Source organism: Grampus griseus, assembly GCF_964374135.1.
Source record: "Grampus griseus genome assembly, chromosome: 6".
Classification (NCBI taxonomy): Eukaryota; Metazoa; Chordata; class Mammalia; order Artiodactyla; family Delphinidae; genus Grampus; species Grampus griseus.
The window spans coordinates 12,446,962-12,467,660 of NC_139000.1; the positions used below are offsets into that span (position 1 = coordinate 12,446,962).

The 20,699-nt window shown below is 44.9% G+C and overlaps 2 protein-coding genes across 2 annotated transcripts in view; one reads left to right on the forward strand and one right to left on the reverse strand.

Moving 5' to 3' along the window:
- MORN5 (MORN repeat containing 5) overlaps positions 1-4,006 on the reverse strand; it is a gene marked incomplete at its 3' end in the record, with an annotated part of 33,308 nt that extends 29,302 nt beyond the window's left edge. The window contains exons 1-2 of the mRNA XM_082656127.1: positions 3,900-4,006; positions 85-232 (exon numbers count right to left, since the gene is read on the reverse strand). Of these exons, the coding sequence (XP_082512253.1) occupies positions 85-232; positions 3,900-3,946 (195 nt within the window). The 5' untranslated portion in view covers positions 3,947-4,006. The remainder of the gene's footprint in view (positions 1-84; positions 233-3,899) is intronic.
- Positions 4,007-4,138: 132 nt separating this feature from the next.
- Positions 4,139-18,824, forward strand: NDUFA8 (NADH:ubiquinone oxidoreductase subunit A8; the record flags this gene model as incomplete). Its single annotated transcript, XM_082657462.1, has 4 exons — positions 4,139-4,291; positions 10,158-10,321; positions 14,400-14,565; positions 18,506-18,824. 4 exons carry the CDS (start codon positions 4,139-4,141, stop codon positions 18,641-18,643), a joined length of 621 nt encoding a protein of 206 aa, XP_082513588.1. The 3' UTR covers positions 18,644-18,824.
- Positions 18,825-20,699: the final 1,875 nt, after the last annotated feature.

Below are 20,699 nucleotides of genomic sequence, written 5' to 3' on the forward strand. Positions count from 1 at the left end.
AGAGGGGGAGGGCAGGGTGCGTGTCAGGCGGGCTCTTCCTGTCCGAGGCGTTCCCCTCTGCAGACTCCCTCCCCAGCTGATTACCTTTACAACCAATCCTTTCTCCCAAATGGCATCATATCGGCTCCCACTGGGGAAGTACAAGGTTCCTTGGCCATGAAACATGCCGTCCTTCATTTCCCCAACATACTTTGTTTCGGTAGGGAGGATGTATTCGGCTTCACCCTCCATCCTGTAAGGACAAAGGGAAGTCACTGAGCCCTCATGGCAGCTGGAGGATCAGAGCTGGCGGCAGCTGGAGGATCAGAGCCAGCAGGAACCTCAGGGTCCTTGGACGTTACTGTCCCAGCAATATTCTGTTCAGAAACAAAATGTTTGTTTCCCTCAAAGCTCAAAAGTAAGAGGGGCTGTGTGTCGAAGGGGATGCAGGGTTTGGTCTCTTTGTTCTCCCTCTCTCAGGTAGGGACTGTCCTGGAGTTTACACTGCCCCTGGAAGCCCCCCTTGGGAGGCCCAGGGAGGGGAACAATGCGTCCAAAGCCACACAGTAAGCACTGTGAAGCAGAGATGGGGGCCAGGTTTCCTGGTAGCTGATGCTGGGTCTTCCCCGTCCCCCACAACCAGCCTACCCCTGCCCATTGCGCCGTAAGTAGGAAACTGGGAAAAGTGTGAAATTTAGATAGGAAACAGGAATTTGAATCCTACTTCACCATGCTCTAGATGTATCATCTTGGAGACTTTCCTAAATCTGTTTTCCCTCCTTCCTTTGTTCCTTCCTTTGTTCCAAGAAATATTTACAGAACACCTGCTATATTCCAGGTGCCTTGCTGAGTCTAGTCTGTTGGATACAGTACTACAGACACAACAGTGACCAAGGTAGATGCAGTCCTTGTCCTCGGGGAGCTCACAGTTCAGTGGGGGACACAGTTTAGCAGTTATATAATGTGTGGTCAGTGCCATGTAGAAGACAGGCCCCCACCTGAGCACGGGGCAGGGAACCAGCTGGACCACTTACTTCACGTGTGAAATGGCTGAGATTAATGCCCAAGATTAACCCAGATACTGGTAACAGTTTTCCTAGTAAAGGGCCTGACATATAGTGAGTGCTTAAGAAATACGCTTTCATTCATTCCTTCATTCCTTCTCCATTCTTCCCCACTAGCTGGAATTTACCTCTCCTAACTCTGAACTTCTTTGTGGTTTTGTTTGTACCTCCGTTGGACGCCTTGCACTTTCTGCGTTGCATCGTAATTACATACCTCATCTCCCCTATTTAATCAAAGCTTCTTGAGAGGAAGACCTTGGTATCCTCAGCTCCTAGAATTATGTTTTTTTTAAATAGGTGCTCGTGAACATCTACTAAGTAAGGAACGAAGGAAACAGAAGGGCCAGTGGACTTCCTGAGTGGATGACAGAAGTTGCCACTGTGACAGAGGCCCCAAGCAGGAGAGCACTGTGGTTAAGTCACAGCTTCTGAGCCGGGCAGGCCTGGAGTCCAGACCTGGCTCCACCTCTCCATGCCTGCGTGACCTTGTGTGACCTCCACCTTTCTAAGCCTGAGTTCCTCATCTGTAAAATAGGGATAATGATGACACCCCTGCCAAGTTGTTGCGCTAATGGCTATGAAGCTATCATAGAATGCCTGACGTATAGAAGAGCTTAAAAACTATTTTGCTTTTACTTTGCTGCAAGACACAGAAGGAAAGAGAACTCCTCTTCTTCTTTTTCATTTCTTTAAATTTTTTTTTTGGCTGCATTGGGTCTTAGTTGTGGCACGTGGGATCTTTGTTGAGGCATGCGAGATCTTTCGTTACTAGCGTGCGGGCTTCTCTCTAGTTGTGGTGTGCGGGCTCCAGGGCGCGTGGGCTCTGTAGTTGTGGCACCCGGTTCCAGAGTGCGTGGGCTCTGTAGTTTGTACCGCGCAGGCTGTCTAGTTGAGGCGTGCAGCTCGGTAGTTGTGGCACGCGGGCTTAGTTGCCCCGCGGCACGTGGGATCTTAGTTCCCTGACCAGGAATTGAACCCACGTCCCCTGCGTTGTAAGGCGATTCTTTACCACTGGGCCACCAGGGAAGTCCCTCCTCTTCTTCTTTCCTCTACCTCTTTGCTTGAGATCACATCTGTCATTTCTAAACATAGTCTCCATCTAAGCCCTTCTCTGAGATTTGGCATCTCCCCTCTTATTATTTTTTTTTACTGCAACTTGGACACTATTATTCAGACCACCTACAGACATCTCCAGCCCACCCCAAATAGAACTCATCCTCTCCTCCCCCAAAGTAGCCGAATCTTCCAAGTTCAAAGCCTGGAGGTGGGCTCTGGGCTGGGATTGGAAGCAGTCTCTGAGTGGGACCAGGAGCCAACCAGCTGCCGACTCCTGGCAATGAAATCGCCCAACTTCTAAATTTTTCTCTTTCCTGCAGACCCACTGCCTCTGCCTTGGCCCGGAGACCTGGTGCCTCTTACCGAGACAGTGGCAATGGGCTCTGACCTGATCTCCCCACCTCCACTCTGCTTCCTTCCGTCCCTCTTTCCATCCTCCCCTTCCTCCTCTCCCTCTCCTTCCCTTCCGTTTTTTCTTTTATTCATTCAAGGTGAAAAGCCTTCATTTTTTATATGTATTTTTTTGGCCATACCATGCAGCAAGTGGGATCTTAGTTGCCCCACCAGGGATCGAACCCACGCCCCCTGCATGGGAGTGCGGAGTCTTAACCACTGGACCACCAGGGAAGTCCTGAAATGCCTTCACTTTAAATCCAAAGTAAATTAGAAAGAACAAAGAGAGCTACTTCATAATGAAGACATCAATCCTTAACAAGGATATGATGACCATATCTCAAATATTATTCATTCATTCATTCTCTTATTCATTCATGTGGCTAACATTAACTGAGTGTGTGCTAGACAGATGTACTATGAGGAGGGATACAGAGATGAAATAAATTAGATTTCCTAATGCCCAGCACTACCAAGGGTCTAACAGTGGCTCTTCCCACCCACAGAATTGTGCATGGTGTTCAAATCTCTCTAAGTAAGAGCACAGCCCCCCTGTCTAGCTTGGGCTCCCACTCTCCTCCAGGCACATTCTACACTCCACCCAAACTGAACTGCCTGCTCTTTCCCTTATAAGCCCTCTGAGCTATTGCTCATGCTGTTCCCTTTGCCTGGAAGCATTCTTCACCTTGCATCTCCACCCACCTAGATCCTACTCAACCTTCAGGGCCCATTTCAAATATTGTCTCCTCCATGAAGTCTTCCAGGACTGCTCCAACTAGATGCATCCTCTACAGGGGCTCAGCAGCAGGGGTCTATAGTAGAAAGCACATGGGCTCTGAAGTCAGATCTGGTTTTCATCTCTGCTCTGTCAAATGCCAACTTGGTGACTTTGAGCACATTATATAATTACCTTGTGCCTCACTTTTCCCATCCGTATAATGGGGATGATTATATCTATCTCATAGGGTTGCTACGAGGAGGGAAATATTCAAGCAAAGCCACTATCTGAAATTATCTTCTCATTTATCTGTTTGTTGGCAGTATACCAACTAGACGATACGCTTCACAAGAGCAAGAATCTTGACATTTTTAATATTCTTCTCCCTATATCTAAGACTGGCATTTAGCAAACACACATATATACGGGAATACATGGAATGGATGTGTATCAGCTCTGCTGTTTATTAGATATGCGTCCTTGAGCAAGTTACTTCGCTTCTCTGGATCTCATTTTCCTGAACTGTAAAATGGGAATAAACGTTCCTACATGAAAGGGTTGTCCTGAAGTTTAAAAGGCATAAAGTTTGTGAACGTGTCTGGTACAAAGTCCTTTGCAGAGGCAAAAAGACCGCCGGCTTTTCCCAGTCACGGATGTTCAAGACATAGTGAATCAAACGAGGTCCTTACCTCCCATCTACAAATTCCCCAATATATTGGCTCCCCGTGTACTCCATGGCGCCTGCCTCTAGCTTCCAGCCGTTGGGAGCCCAGAGTCTCGGTGTTTCCCGCCTCACTATGACAACCAGAAGGGATAGGCGGAACCGAGGCGAAGCCCCACCCCCAGGGTCCGCGGAACTTCCTGGCTCTGCGCATGCTCTGTCGCTCGCTGTTGGGCAGAGCAGTGCGCCTGCGTGCCGCTGCTGCGCATGCGCAGACGGTACGTGGCCCACGGCAGTCGGAAGGGGAGTTCAAGGAGACGTGGGCGACGCGGCAGCGGGCACCTTCTCGGGGTCGGGGCTACCGCCGTCATGCCCGGGATAGTGGAGCTGCCCACTCTGGAGGACCTGAAAGTGCAGGAGGTGAGGCTCGTCCGGAGGATAGGCAAGCGGGGCACAGGGCTACAGCTTCCCGGGCCTGGGCCCAGCCCTGCTTGCACTCCGCGGACCCTGGGCCCCGGATCCCCCATCCCCACCCCATGCCCCCAACACTTACACAAGTTGACCCTCGGAGGCCTCCTGGTCAGCTCGGGGAGACCCATCCCTAAGTAGCTCGAGAACTCTCCTCCCCTTCCCCGCAGCAACCTGCGTCTCCTTTACGTGAATAATAGTACTTTTTATTAAGCACCAACCAGGGTCACTTTACTTACTTCATGTCACTTAATACTCAAACCTCCTTGCGAAGTGAGTGTGCAACCCCGGGTGCTCCAGTCGAGGGAGAGAGAGTCACCTTAAAGTAGCATCGTCGGTGCAGAGTGCATTGGAGTGGAGCTAGGAAGCCGCAGAAAAAGGAGATGATATTGGAGAGTGAATTTGCTAACAGCCTGGGAAAGTGTTTGGTAATAGGACATTTAAAGCATTCATTTATTCAAGAGCTCTCATTTGAATAGTTACCCATACACTGGAAAATGAGATAGTCCCTGTCCTCATAGAGTTTATAATCTAATAGGGAGACAGAAACATAAAGAGGCAATTACAGTACAGTGTAGTTAGTGCTATGAGAAGTGAAGACCGATAATACTAATTACAGCAGACATGATCAGGCCTTTTCTAGATGTCAGGCAGGTTGCTAATTACAGACATTAATTCATAGGGTCCTTCCAGCAACACTGTAAGGAAGGGTATAATCGATCTCTCCATGTTACAGATAAGGAAACAGGTCCTGAGAGAAGTGATTTGCCCAAGGTCACATGGTAAAGCTGGCATGTGAACCCAGGTCTGATTTTAAAACCCATGCTTTTAAACTACCATATCATGGGCAAAAGCTCAAAAGAGCGAGAAGGCTTAGCAGAACCTTTTGTATGTTGTGTTTTGCTTTTTGACATGACTCTTTTGTTGGTGGAAAGCAACAGTTGCTGAGCCGGGAGAGGTACCTTGGGCTGAGGCAGGGCTGGAAGCGACTTTCACAAGGCCAGACTGAGCAGTTTGGACTTCATCCTGTAAGTGAGGTGGTGGGGAGAGGTGGAAGATTTTAAGGCAAAAAAAGTTCCAGGACAGGACTGGATAATGCGGCTACACTGGAGGAGAGGGAGGGGAAGATGAAAAATTACATGCCAAAAATTATATCCCAGGCCCTGTGTTAAGTGTTTTACCTGCATTATTTCACTTCATCTTATATGCCTGTGAGAATGGCAACTATTATTATATTATTTTAATTATTATAATAAAGTGACATGTACCAAAAGTTGGGGGTGGGGACGTGTGGGTACTGCCAACAGACAGTTTGTTTCTTGCCCGACTGTGAAGCTGGGTTAAGACTTTGAGCTGCTGTGTTTTTCACTGGCGCTTTAATTTGGTTCAGCAGTCATCTGAGGTTCTGCTTCTTGCACGTGTTCTATTTCTGGAATAAACTTGCCTTTAGAGTTCACACAGTTGAATTGAGGAACAGATAATTACATAAATAGCTAAAATACAAAACCAAGTATGATTAAATGCTACAGAAGAGGGGCAGACATGGTTTAAGAAAAGAGGGTAGGATTTGAAGTTGTATCTAAATTCTAGGCCTAACTATTCGTTTACCTCGATGAGTCACTTTTCCCATTTGCAGACACAGTTATTTTATTTGTAAGTTCTCTGAGGCTATGAAGGGAACAGAGAAAGCACTTCTTGGGTATAATGTAAGACTTGGCTAAATGTCATTTGAAGAATGGCATTTACAGGCAGAGATGGAGAGAAGAACTTTCTAAACAAAGCAGGATCTGAGCAGAGGTAAGCAGGTGAGGCCAAAAATGGGTTCCAGGAAAGTGAGTTCAGTGTTCTAGAGGACAGCCAGCACCTTTTTAAAGTCTGGTGGGTGAGAAGGCCGGAAGGATAGTTGGGATCCGAAGGGTTTGAATACTTAAGTAGAAACTTAGGCCTTATTCTGCGGTTAAGCCTGAATCCTTCAAGGGTTTTGTTGCTAATTTGTTTTAATAACAGAGTAAAATAAGAATTGTCTTTTAGGACAGCAGCTCTGTGAAGAATGGTTGGAAGAGAGGAATAAGAAAAACAGGAAACCAATAACTGAGGAAGATATTATTGACCCCAGCATGATTGGTGACTGTGCTTACAGAGAGGAAAGAATGCATTTATCTAGAATTGATCCGACTTAGCAATGACTTAGATATCAGAGGCAGCAAAGGTTGAGGAATCGGTGTCAGATTTGCAACTTGACAGAACTGGGGAAGCTAGAAGGAGTGGGTTTGAGAAGCAAGTTAAACCCATTTTGGACCTCATTGACCTTCGAGTTATATGACACATGCCTATGGAAAAATAGTCAGAAGCTTTGGGCAGGAAAATCCTTGTACACATTAACGATTTTGAGTAAAAATAATGGCCAATATTTATGATGTGCTTCTATGTGCTAGGCACTGTTCTTCATATCTTTAATGTGTGTTAACCCTGACAACAGTTCTATCAACTAAGTACTATCATCCCCCATTTTACATAAATTAAGCAAAATACAAAACCTAGTATAAATTAAGTACTACAAAAAAAAAAAGGTGCAGATCTGGTTTAAGGAAGAGAGAACAGGACTAGAAGACTGCTCGTAGATTGTGGGACTTTTTCTGCCTCTGTTTCCGCACCTGCAGACCATCTAAACCTGCTGTGCAGTGAGGCTGTTATGAGGACAGATGAGGAAGGGCATTGAAATTCTGTGTTCTTTGAGACAAAGGGAGCTGAATGAATCTGAGAGGGTATTCACAGTAAGCAGCTGTGAAAGGCTGTGGCTTCTGTTGGAACTTGTCAGTATTAGTGAAGAAGCAGGTGAGGGGTGGTGGTGACATCTGAAGTTCTTTGCCTCCTCAGTGATGCAATGGGGAGAGGCCTGATTGGAGGTCACACTTTCTGGTGCTAGTTCTGCACTTGCCACTGACTTGCTGCGCCATCTCGAGCACATTGCTCCTTTTCCTTAGGAAATAAATTCAGTGAGTGGTTCTCAGCCTTGATTTCCCTGTGACAGGGCGTGTTTTATGTGCTCAACAACATGGGCATAACCTAGACTGGGATAAGACCTCTACACTTGTGGGGAAGTAAAGCAAAGAAAGCCATAGGCGTTTGGGGGCGTGATAGCTGTGAAGGCATCGGAGTAATTAAATCAGCCATTTAAAGATGTTTTAAGACATTTGACAAGGAAATAAATGCAGCTAACTTAATTTTTTAAATATATTAAGCTTTAAAAAAAGTTTGCGTCTTGATTTTTCAGTCTCCCAGCTCTTTACAGGTAATATAGCAAGCAAACGTGTACCACTCAATTAACGTAAGTAAACTATTATCAAAAACTCGAATACAAAATTTTACAGATTTTTAAATGAGCATATTAGAATTGTCGTGGCAAATTTCACTTACATCCTAAATTTACCTTTGCTTTGATCATTAGAACAGTTGTAATATTAGTAGTCATAGTCATAACTTTATTCTTCTCTTCCTATAGTGTGTAGAATTATCTCTTCATCTTTCCTTGCCTTTTATCTTATTAAAAAATTAATAATTTGACCTAAGCTGTGTGAAATTCCTGAAAAATGAAATTATAAAATTTTTATTGTTATAAAAAATAATAATTATAAAATTATTCTCATGTAAAAGTTCTTAATACATATTTGCAGATCAAATCCAGGGGTATCTTAAGGCATAATACACTAGGACAAACTAGATTTTATTCTAGGTACAATGGGTCAGTTTTAGAAAATCTGTTAATACTCTACATTACATTTATAGATTAATGAAAAAGAAACCTGAAAATTTCAGTCTTTCCTGGTGGAGGAAACAACAGTGCAACAAAGCCATTTATGGTTAGAAAGAAACTTCCCTAATGAGGAACGTCCAACAAGTATATCCCAGACACCAACAGCCAATATCATACCAAACTACTTTAAAGTTTAGAACAAGGCAAGGACGCCTACTGCCATTGCTGTTTGTCTGTATCATCCTGGGAAGTTTTGGTCAGAGCATTAACATAGGGAAAGAGAAGAAGAAGGAAAAAAAGATATGTGTCAGAGAGGAAGGGAAGCAGTTTTTATTTGTAAATGGAAGCTTTTCTCTTAATCCTCTTGAGTTTCCTATTAGAACTGACAAGAGTTCAGTAGACTGTGGTTACAGAGAAGATACAGTGTAAAAACAAGCAGTAACCAACTTGAAAATCTAAGGGAAAAATGTCCCATTTAGATAGTATCCAAAATGTGAGAATACTGAGGAATAAACAAGAAATATGCAAGTTTCCTGTATGAAGGAAACTGTAATTTTGACCAAAGAAAGTGAGAATGAGCTAAATAAATGGAGAGACGTACTGTGTTCTGGATGAGAAGGCATCATTCATGTATTCTTAACTCTCTTGTAACTGTTACCTTCCCTGCTGCTGGCACAGAGTGAGTGCTTGACAGCTCCTTGTGCTGGGACGCCGTTTTGGGTGCTTGGTGGACCATGGTAAACACCACCTTAATTAGTTTAACTTAGGGAGAACGGACATCTTTACAGTAGTCGACCTCTGTTAAAAACAAAATGCCAGGGCTTCCCTGGTGGCGCAGTGGTTGAGAGTCCGCCTGCCGATGCGGGGGACACGGGTTCATGCCCCGGTCCGGGAGGATCCCACGTGCCGCGGAGCGGCTGGGCCCGTGAGCCATGGCCGCTGAGTCTGCGCGTCCGGAGCCTGTGCTCCACAACGGGAGAGGCCACAACAGTGAGAGACCCGCATACTGAAAAAAAAAACAAACATAAAAACCCAAAATGCCCACCCTCTTGGAGCTTACGTTCCAGTGGTCACAGATAGAGTGACCACTGGTGCTAGCTTATCTAAGATGATTAGGGAACGGCTGAGATAAAATGTGAGCAGAGACCCAATAGTGTAACAGTGCCCTTTCCTTTCTAATTTGTTATATAACTAGACTTAGTACAATTCCAATAGGATTATTGGAGGAAGGGTGTTCATCTGTAAGAACAGCCAGAACGGTTTTGAAAAGGATGAATAGTGAGGAAGATGGTCTTCCCAGACAACGAACAGTAATTCAAACATTGTGGTATCAGCACAGGAAGAGGTGGTACAGAAAAGAGGCTAGCAGGACCCCTGCTGCAGCAGCTGCTAGACAGGCTCTGGACTGTACCGTGAGCTGGCTGTAGCTACACTGTGCTTCTCAAGAAAATGTGCTGGGGTGCAAGTGAGTGAGACTGACACTGTCGTAGGGATGGCTGCCTTGGATATACTCTATAATTTTAAAAAGTTCACAGATTTGGTTCTTTATTATTAATAATAACTTGCTAAGCTAGATGCTCTTACTCATCCCTTCCAGTCTCTAATCTTCTGTGAGTCTGTCATCTTCTGGGAATCTTATATATCCTCCACTGTTACTTTTATTCCTGGAGAGGAGACTCGTCAGTGCTCCTCAGGGTTGGTTCCTCCCCGTACATCCCAGAAGCCTCCATCTTCCTTCAGAGCTCCACTTTCTCTCTTATAAAGATCTAAGGATTCCATTCGGGCTGCCATTTCCTTATGTCTAAAATGGGGATGAGGATGGTAATATCAGCCTGATGAGATTATTACAAAGGTGTGGAAAATCATACATGTGAAAGAGCTCTGTGATCTCTGAAGCACCATACATCATAAGGGATTATTACAGAGTCCCCTGTCTTTAGTGTTCTTGGCAAAGTCAGAACGGGGCTACCTTCATGTTCCCTCTATCTTGACCAGCATGAGGTGAGGTTAAAGAAGTGGTGTCCTGGTACAAATCTGGTCCTTCTCCTCTGTTCCTCTCCCCAGGTGAAAGTCAGTTCTTCTGTGCTGAAAGCTGCGGCCCATCACTACGGAGCTCAGTGCGATAAGCCCAACAAGGAGTTCATGCTCTGCCGGTGGGAAGAGAAGGACCCGAGGCGGTGTTTAGAGGAAAGCAAGCTTGTCAACCAGTGTGCCCTGGACTTCTTTAGGTAAGATCTTTTCACGTCAGTGCCCACTGGTTGCAACATCAAGGTATACGTATCTCCGTGAACATCCAGCTAATTAAATGGAAGGGTAAGTTTACTAATTTTAGTAGGGAATAGAAGGCTTTGCAGTCACATAGACCAAAGTAGAGCACACAATAAATGAGAGTTCTTTTTGTTCGTTATTACTTGGCACTTTTTTTTTTTTTTTAAAGTATAGTTGATATACAGTGTTGTGTTGGGACTTCCCTGGCGGTCCAGGGGTTAAGACTCCATGCTTCCAATGCAGGGGGCATGAGTTCCATCCCTGGTCGGGAAGCTAAGATCCCACATGCCATGTGGCCTAAATAAATAAATAAATAAATAAAATTACAATGTGTTAATTTCTGCTGTACAGCAAAGTGATTCAGTTATTCACATATATATTCTTTTTCATATTCTTTTCCATTATGGTTTATCACATGATATTAAATATAGTTCCCTGTGCTATACAGTAGGACCTTGTTGTTTATACATTCTATATATAATAGTTTGCATCTGCTAATCCCAAACTCCCAATCTTTCCCTCCCCCATCCTGCTTGGCAACTATAAGTTGGTTCTCTATATCTGTGAGTCTGTTTCTGTTTTGTAGATAAGCTCATTTGTGTCATATTTTAGATTCTACATATAAGTGATATCCTATGGTATTTGTCTTTCTCTTCCTGACTTACTCAGTATGATAATCTCTAGGTCCATCCATGTAGCTGCAAATGGCATTAGTTTATTCTTTTTTATGGCTGAGTACTATTCCAGTGTGTGTGTGTGTGTGTGTGTGTGTGTGTGTGTGTGTGTGTGTGTGTGTGTGTGTGTGTGTGTGTGTGTGTGTGTGTGTGTGTGTGTGTGTGTGTGTGTGTGTGTGTGTGTGTGTGTGTGTGTGTGTGTGTGTGTAGACCACATCTTCTTTATTCATTCCTCTGTCAGTGGACATTTAGGTCACTTCCATGTCTTGGCTATTGTAAATAGTGGCAAGTTCTTTAATCTCCATGAACCTCAACTTCCAAATTGTAGAGTAATACCTATCATAAGATTGTTGTGAGAAATTTGAAAAGGCACATAAAAACTTCTTAGCACAGGGCTTGCTTATAGGCATTTACTAGATTGTTATCATTATCATTACTACAGAACACACAGTTATGATGGAAAGGAAAGGTGTTCAGAGTCAAGTGTTGAGGTAGGCCACTGTACTTGATATAAGTAAAAAAAATCCAAATTATAATTGTGGAAAAATGTTTTAACCATATTAGTCAGAACTCTATTAAAAAGGACAGAAACTCAACTCAGAGGGAATTGGCTCATGTCACTGTAAAGTCCAGAAATAGGACTGGCAGGACTGGATTCAAGGGCTTAAATAATTTCACACCTACTTGGTATCTTTTGGCTTCACCTCTTATCCCCCACCCCCAGTTTCTTAGTCCTGCTTTCTCTGTCAAATTCATTTTCAAAGAGACCCTCTCCTTGCTTTAGCAGCAATGGCCACCAGCCATTCCAAGCTGCTGTGCTCCTTGCTTAGCAGACCCAGACAAAGAGTGCCACCCAGTAGCATGAGCAGTGGTCCCTGGACTGAGTCTCATTGGCCTGGCTGGTCAACTTCATGTGCATATCTTTGAATCAGTTGTGTTTCAGGAGATAAAATGCTGTGAGTGGTCAGGCCTAAAGTGGGGAGTAGACTTAGATTCATCTAAATCACATTGCCGAGCGATAGGGAGAGGTTGTTCCCCAAAGGAAAATTTGAAGGATGTTCCAGAAGAATAGAGAATGACTGCTGGCTAGGCAAAACCTTACAATGATGCTAGAGGAAAAAAAAATTGCTTCACACAATAGCTGCTTTCCTTCTTTCTTGCTTCTGCTGTCTTTGTCCACGTGCAGAGATATTTTTGTGCTTAAAGTCATGGTGTGTGTACATTTGAAAATTCATTTTTTCACTTGAAACTATTGGAAACATGCTTTCAGGTTGCTCTGTCTTCATGATCATCATTTTTCATGGCTGTGTAATATTCCATCAGTAGATAAACCAGCCATAATTTTGTTATTAAACATCATTATTGATTGTTTTGGATAAATCTGCAGTGATTACATTTGTGTAGAGATAATTTTCATTTTATAATTAATTCCTTGGCATAAATTTCCCAGCAGTGAGATTATTCTTTAAAAGGCTTTGAACATGATTTATGGCTCTTGAATTACAGTTGGAAGTTGGGCCAGTTTATGCTGTCCTCAGCCTGTATCCTGGTATCCGTCTCCAGCATTGCATATTATTTAAATACTTGATAGGTACAAAGTGGTGTTTTACTCTTGCTTGAATTTGCATTGATTTGATTGCTAATAAGGTGGAATGTGTGTTCCTTTAAAATTTTTTTATTTTCTAAGAGAACTTTGGCAAAGTATTTTTCCTTTGACTCAGAGGGAGCATGTTTAAGTGGGAAATGGTTGGATTTCACAAGCTCCTGAGGTGCTGAACTAGCTTGCTGTAAGCACTAGTAGGTAATTGTCTATTAGTGTGGGTGCCAGGGTAACAGAGCCCAGAACATAGACCTAAGTACCAGAGTGATGGTTTGCAGCCTTTCTTCCGCTGCAGCATATTGGAGGAGTCCGAAACTCCAACTGGACACGGTTGCTCACCACCATCGCGATTCTTAAGTCGAGGCTAGGGGGGTGCAGTTTTGTGTACCGTAGAAACGCAGGTCGTTGAGGCTAGAGGTAACCCAGAAAAGCTCCCGAGGCTTTGACATTCCTTCTTCCTTCCTCTTAACACATCCCATCACCCCCAAGGCTATACTCAAAATACCTGCAAAGGGGGTTTCCCTGGTGGCACAGTGGTTGAGAGTCCGCCTGCCGATGCAGGGGACGCGGGTTCGTGCCCCGGTCCGGGAAGATCCCACATGCCGCGTAGAGGCTGGGCCTGTGAGCCATGGCCACTGAGCCTGCGCGTCTGTCCGGAGCCTGTGCTCCGCAACGGGAGAGGTCACAACAGTGAGAGGCCCATGTACCGCAAAAAAAAATACCTGCAAAGGTATAAGAAACTGGTGCCCCTTGGTTGCCTCCCAGGAGGGGAACCGAACAGGAATGGAAAGCCAGTTTTTCTTTATGTATTTCCTTCGGCCACCTCCGAGGTTCTTCCCGAGACGTGTTAAATACGATTCCTGTGTTGAGTGTAGCTAGATTCTTGGCGTGTGACAAGCAAATACTTCATTATTATTCCACCGGGGGAAGGAGGTGCTCCACGCTTCTTCCACTGCCTCAAATATGGCTTTTACATAAAATAACAGTATTTTCTTCTCGTTTGACTTTGCATTTATTTGATTACTAGCAAAGCTGAATGGTGAGAGAAGGGGAATTTCGCAAAATAATGGAGGCTTATCCCTTTTATACACAAAAGTTAGTTTTTCTTCAGCCATTTCTGGTTACCACAAAATGAATTATATGCTATGTTGCTTCTTAACAGAGAGCAAATATAATTTAACTTTCTTCTTAATGACGAGGATTAATCTCTGTTTTTGTTCAGTGCCTGAATAGAATGAAATCTTTTGAGCTTTGGAGGCGTGTGGGGCAGGTTGCCTCTACACTGATCGACCCCAGGATCAGAAGATCCTTGTTAGTTTGTGAATTTGCTTTTTATAGTCTGTCTCCTCCTTTGTCAATGTCTGTCGCCTCTGACTTCTGTCAGCATGCCCATCTCTGAGTGCGCCTCCTTCTCTTCTAAATTTGCGAAGTGGGTAATCTTTAGATTGGATCTAAGAAGAATAAATAGGTCCCAAGTGAGGAGTTCTAAGTGAAATATATACGCCTTAGACCACAGTCTTTTGACATTTCTATTCATTTGTTTTTGCTACACGAAGAAATTAGGCCTTATTCCTCAGAAATCTTTTTTTACGTATTGTTTCTCAACCTGAGGCTCTCCAAGGGGTCTTGTAAGTGAGGTAAGCGTACTCCCGTACCTTTCAAAAAGCAAGGCTGTGTGTATGAGGTCTGCACCAAATTTTTCCCCACTTTTTTGTTTTTCATCGTTTTGCAAAGAGCTGCCCCTAATCAAGCCCTCTTTTCCAGGCAGATAAAGCAGCACTGTTCGGAGCCTTTTACAGAATACTGGACCTGCATCGATTACTCCGGCTTGCAGTTATTTCGTCGGTGTCGCAAACAGCAGGCGAAGTTTGACGAGTGTGTGTTGGACAAACTGGGCTGGGTGCGACCCGACCTGGGGGAGCTGTCAAAGGTAACACAGTTTCCTGCTGCTCTCTCTCTCTCTCTCTCTCTCTCTCTCTCTCGCTCTCGCTCTCGCTCTCGCTCTCGCTCTCTCGCTCTCTCTCTCTCACTCGCTAAGGGTGGGGAAAGGCAGGGGGTGGAATGGGTCTTCTGTGAGTACAGATCTGATGTGAGAAATCCAGACTGACCAGTCAGCTTCATTAGGGAGTGGTTATACACAGTCCAGAGGGAGTTTATTTAATAGAAGTGTTCCTTTAAATAGCTCGCCCAGCATGTGCAGATTGGTTTTTGATTAATTAGCTAACTGAAGAACAGAAGGGAGTAGATGAGGATAAACAAAATGTTAGGGGCACCGTCAGTTGAAAACATTGAGTTTATTGTGGGGAAATAGGTTTGAGGCTATGCCACATTTTTCAGGAACATACCTGAGATTAAAAAAAAAAAAAAAAGTAATGCCTATAGTCTAAAAAGCTTGTTTCTCTGTTCTTTCTCCCATATTTCCTGTCTCAGTTGTGACACTACCATCTGTTGAACCCTCAGAGGGAGAAACCTGAATGTCTTGTTTCTTCACTTTGCACTCTTTCTTCCTTTATCCAGTCCTCAATTCCTGTAGCATCTCCTGGAGTATTGTTTTGAATCCCCTCACTGTCCCCCACTTCCTGGACAGGAGTTCTTAACTGGGCTACGTGCATTTCTGGGAGGGGAGGATGGATCACTATAGGCGTGATCTGTGTGGAAAATAAGTCAAATATCACTTTCCTTTAAAAAAAAAAAACAGCTTTTCAAGGGGACTCCTATTTGCTTGCAAAACAAAGCATCCCCTCCATATCCTGACATGCCACAGCCCTTTGTGATCTGACCCATCCCTGGCTTCTTAAGCATTGTCACCCTCCATGCCCTCTGGGAAGCATAGGTAGCAAGGCATGGCGGGAAGAACTCTGGTTTGAATGGAGACTGAGAGTGGATTTGAATGGTAGTTCCCTGACTTAACTGCTGTGGGTCCTTGAGCAAATTTCTTAACATTTCCTATCCTACCCCATTTATAAGATGGGGCCAGTCTTAATCCCTGTTTTTCTGTGAGGATTAAGCTACGGAGCCTGTGTGAATCCCCAGCACAGTACCTGGCACATAGGTCCACAGTTAGTGTTCGTTCCCTCCCTTTGTGTGTGGCATCTGTGGATAGTTGGTTCTTAAGCTTTTTGCCATAAGTAGAGGAATGGTTAAGCAATTTTTTTGTGTGTGTATCTGGCATATCTTCACTTCGGATATCTTCTTTGCCACCAAACAAATTATTTTATTTATTTTTATTTAAAATAAATTTTTATTGGGCTTCCCTGGTGGCGCAGTGGTTGAGAGTCCGCCTGCCGATGCAGGGGACACGGGTTCGTGCCCCGGTCCGGGAAGCTCCCACATGCCGCAGAGCGGCTGGGCCCGTGAGGCATGGCCGCTGAGCCTGCGCGTCCGGAGCCTGTGCTCCGCAGTGGGAGGGGCCACAGCAGTGAGAGGCCTGTGCACCGCAAAAAAAAAAAAAAAAAAAAAATTATTGAAATATAGTTGATTTACAATGTTGTGTTACTTTCAGGTGTACAGTAAAGTGATTCAGAGATATATATATGTGTATATATATACACATATATATATATTTTTTACATTCACTTCATTATAGGTTATTACAAGATACTGAGTATAGTTCCTTGTGCAATACAGTAGGTCTTTGTTGGTTATTTATTTTATATATATCGTAGTGTGTATATTTTAATTCCAAATGAACAGATTATTTTCAATAGTTGGTAATTCTAAGCTGGAAAGTGGTGGAACTTTTACATAGAATAGAGAAAACTACCGTTTCTCACATCTGTCTCACAAAAGGAGAATTTACAAATCACGTTGTTAAGAAAGCATTTTTATTCCTGACTCTTTGTAATAACATTTTTAAAAACCTATAAAAGGAAAACGTACTGTTATCTGAACTCTCTTCAAAAGTGTATTTCCTTAAGAGGATTCTCAGCTTTAGTTATACCTAAGTTCAGTATTCGGTCTCTTTCTAAGAACGGTCATAATTGGCTGCACAAAGCCTCCATTTTAGCGTCATTCACTTGTGCATTCTGGTTCCACTGGCTTGCCCTTCCCTCCTGTTTGCCCCCAGTGAATTCATACTCACTCGTCCAGTCTCAGCTCAGGTGTCAGGTCTGTCTTTGAAGTTTCTGGCTCTCCTAGGCAGGATTGCTCTCTCTCACCCATAATTCCATTGTCCTAATAATATTAATATTGAAAATAACTAATGGAGCACCTGTTCCATACATCAGGTGCTTCACGTATATTACTCTAATAACCCTAGGAGCTACTACTAGCTCCGTTTTACAGATAGGAAATTGAAGGTTAAGTCAGGTGCCCAAGGTCATTTACCTAGTAATTAGTTTGACCACATGCTTCTGCTCCTTTTCTATTTTGAGTGTGGTGCAGAAGAGGAAGTTGCTTTATTGTCCTTTCCCCAGTAATTTGTCCTTTAAAGGGGTCCTTTTATTTTTTCTAGATTTATTGCATAGACATCTTGAATTCCTTAAAGGAGCTTCAGATGCCAGCTGGAAGCATTTGGAATACTCTGTCAAGCAGTAAGGAACCATTAGTGATCTCTAATTATAGCAGAGAGATGAGAAAACTGTTTTAAAAGCAAATAAAAAACTATTCTGGACTTGTAGTCAGAAGACTGGGGTTCCAGCTCCAACTCTTGACATTTGCTGTGTCTTGATCTTAGACAAGCCAGCCATCTCTGCTGCTCTTCCGTGAACTCGAGATAATTATGCCTTAGAGGGTGGTTATAATAAGAATTATTTATAATTCTTATTTATAATTAATTCTAATATATTTATGGGAAGACTGATCTGGTCACAGTATGTGGAGTGGCTTAGGAGGCCACCAGATAACAAGACTACTGATAACCGTGGCCTTCTGTCTTTCTGCCTCTCTGGGCCTGTTTCCTCATCTTTAAAATGAGAACAATTTCTGCTGGGTTTCTGATGGAGACTTCTGTGGGTTTCAGTGGGTGTAAAACGCCATCCTCCTCTCTCCCCGGGACCCCAGTTGGCTCCCTCTCTCGCCTGGCCCGTTGGCTCAGCGCCCCCGTCTAGCTTCTGCTCCTTCCGGCCTGGCCTGCAGACGTGAGTAAGTTACTTCCCTGCTCCAGTGGCACCTGTTGCCCTTGGGTTAAAATTCAAGCATCTTTGTGTGTCGTTCATCGCCTGGCTCCCGTGTCTCAGTGTCGAGCATTCTGTGAGAGCACGGGCTTTGGAGCAGGCAGATCTCACTTCAGGTCCATCCACCGTTAGCTGGGGGGTCCCAGTGAACCTGCAGGTTGACCTCCGAGGAGTGTGAGAGTGAACTGGAGTAATGCGCTTGGCGTCACGTCTAACAACAGGACGTGCTTGGTGAGGGGCCGCCTCTCCCTGCGCTCTGCGCGCGGCCCGTGCTTCGGCTGCCCCAAGGCCGCGCCCCTGTCTCGGTGTGCACCGTTGGCTTCCTGGAAGGGCTTTTCCTCTCCAATCTTCCTGGTTGGCTCCTGCTCACCCTTCAAGAGGAAAGTAAACGTTGCCCCTTCAGAGCCAGGCCGAGGACGCGTGGCCGTGCGGAGGAGGCCTTGCTGTCCTAGCGCTCATTCGTCTCTCGGTCACCGTGACCCGCTTAGGAAGGCCTGGGTGCTTTTCCGGGCTGACTCCTTCACTGAGGACAGTGTGAATCGTGCTCTCTTCCGTATCCCTAACTTCTTCCATGTGGAATGACACAAAGTAGGCCTTCTTCAATGTTTATTCAGGGTAAGTGTGATTTGCTAGGGCTCTATGGATGGGGAGTGGCTGAGGCAGCCAGGGCGGAGAGGAGACCCCAGGAGGTGGGTTCATGCTCACAGCTTCTCCACCTGCCCCTCAGCTCTGCTTCTCCTCTTTTACCCGCTGTAGGTCACCAAAGTGAAAACAGATCGGCCTTTACCAGAGAATCCCTATGACTCAAGAGCAAGGCCAGAGCCCAGCCCTGAGACGGAAGGAGATCTGAAGCCCGCCAGACATGGCAGCCGCCTCTTTTTCTGGACCATGTGAAGATGGGTCCGTGGCCCACACCCAGTCATGCACCCAGGCAGCGGTGATGAAAACTCTCCTGTAGTTTCGTCAACCGATAGAGGGCTCTTTCCAGAATCACAAACATTAACAAAAACATTAATTTATGTGACTTGGCAGTTATTCTATACCGTTTCCTGCCCATTAAAAATTTTAAAGGAAACAGTTGTATTTTATTATGTTTTATATAACCTTTTGGCCTTTAAAGATGACTTCCCCTTGCTTTTTGTGCTTGTGGTCCTGCCTGCTCCTTTCTCTTTGCTTCAGGTAGGCATTTGCCAGTGTGGCAGGGGAGCCGTGCGGGGTCACAGGCAAATGGCTGTGAAGGGAAGGCTTTGTTGCCCGCGGCAGCGCCTCGGGGCCCGCGTGGGTTCACACAGTTTGAAGTCTCAACTTTCTTTCTTCCCATCCAACCTCTCTGACAGACAGAGTTCCCTGAAGGTCACGCAAGGGAAGCATCCAGGGTAGGAGAAGTACAGAAACACGAGCCTCGTGACTCAGGCCGTGGGCGGGGCTCCTGGCGTGGTCTTCTGCAGTCCCGCTCAAAGTTCCTTAAAGAACCAAACTTCCACCACTTCCCCTTGATAGCCCATCCTCAAGCATTATAACCCAGATGTTTTTCCTGATAGACAAGGGAGTTGGAGGCTGAGCTCCCAGCTCCAAAGCCAGGAAGTCGGGAGGTCTGAGTGTCAGTTCCAGCCTTGGGTGTGTTTCTTAACCTCTTGTGAGAGGTTGAATTTGAGGACAAACTAAAGGGAACGTGCTTATCTACCTCCTGGGCAGGTTAAAGCCACAAGTATTTATAAAGCTCTTTGGTTCAAAGCACTGTTATGTCTTTCTTTTCCCTTTCATTCAGTTCCTTTTTCACTACTAGGCTATTTCCTCTCCATCTGACTAGGGGTCACTTTACACCTTCTGGTCGTGGCCTTATATTGCGTATGACCCTGCGTAAGTCTCAGCTCCCTGGGCCTTGCTTTCCCATTTGCAGAGCCCTGGAAAGCAGAGTTGTATGGAGTCTTTATAAAGGCCTTTCCAACTCCTGGACACTCGAAGTGGGGAGATTGCAGTGAGGCATTAGTCTGTTGCCCAAAGTGTTAGGACAGAACACAAAGCATTGGAAGATGCGCCTTGCCCCCCACCCAGTTCTGACCCCTCATTTGGGAGCATTTTGGCTAAACCTTACTCGTCTGCAAAAGCTTGCCAGCCACCGTTGCCTTATTCTCCAATTTCAGAAGAAAAAGAATAGATTCTTAAATTTTTAAAACAGCTAAGGCAACACCCGTTAACCCCTTGCGGGCCCAGTCATTGGAAGTCATCCCTGGTGGGGAAAGTACAAGCAGGCCTGCAGATTTGTTCTTATGATAACCTCAGACTATGTGTTGCTTCCTAGGTTCTTTCTGCAAAGGAAGCTGGGACTTGCATCAGTAATAAAAAATATTCATTGAGCCCTGTGCCTTGTGCCCAGTGCTTGACATGTGTCAACTCCTTCAATGCTCAGAGCTCTTTGAAAGAGTTTCTGATAAGTCGTTTCACAGGTGGAGGAGCTAACGCCTAGGGAGAGGTTAAGAAGCCCCATTCCTCCTTCCTATATGAAATAGTGGATGTGGGATACAAATGAAAATCGTCTGGTTCCAATGGCCGCATCCTTGTCCTTCAAAGTCATCAGTGGTTCTCAGCCTTGTCTGCACGTTGGAATTACTGGGAGGCCCTGAAATACTGATGTTGGGATCCTACCCCGGAGAGATTCTGATGTAATTTGTCTGCACTATGGCCAGGCCGTGGAGGTTTTGAAAGCTCCCCAGGTTGCTCTAAGGTGGAAACCAAGGTCTAGGGCCCCTGATTGATTGAAGCAGGTCCAAGAGGTTAAGTGCTAGTAGGTAAGTGGCTGAGATTTAAACCCAGATACGCCTGATTCCAAAGCCCTTAGTCTTCCTCTGTTCGATGCATACACATCACCTGAGGTCTTATTAAATGAAGATTCTAATTCGATAGGTCTGGAGTGACATCTGAGATTTCTAGTAAGTTGGTGGTGCTGATG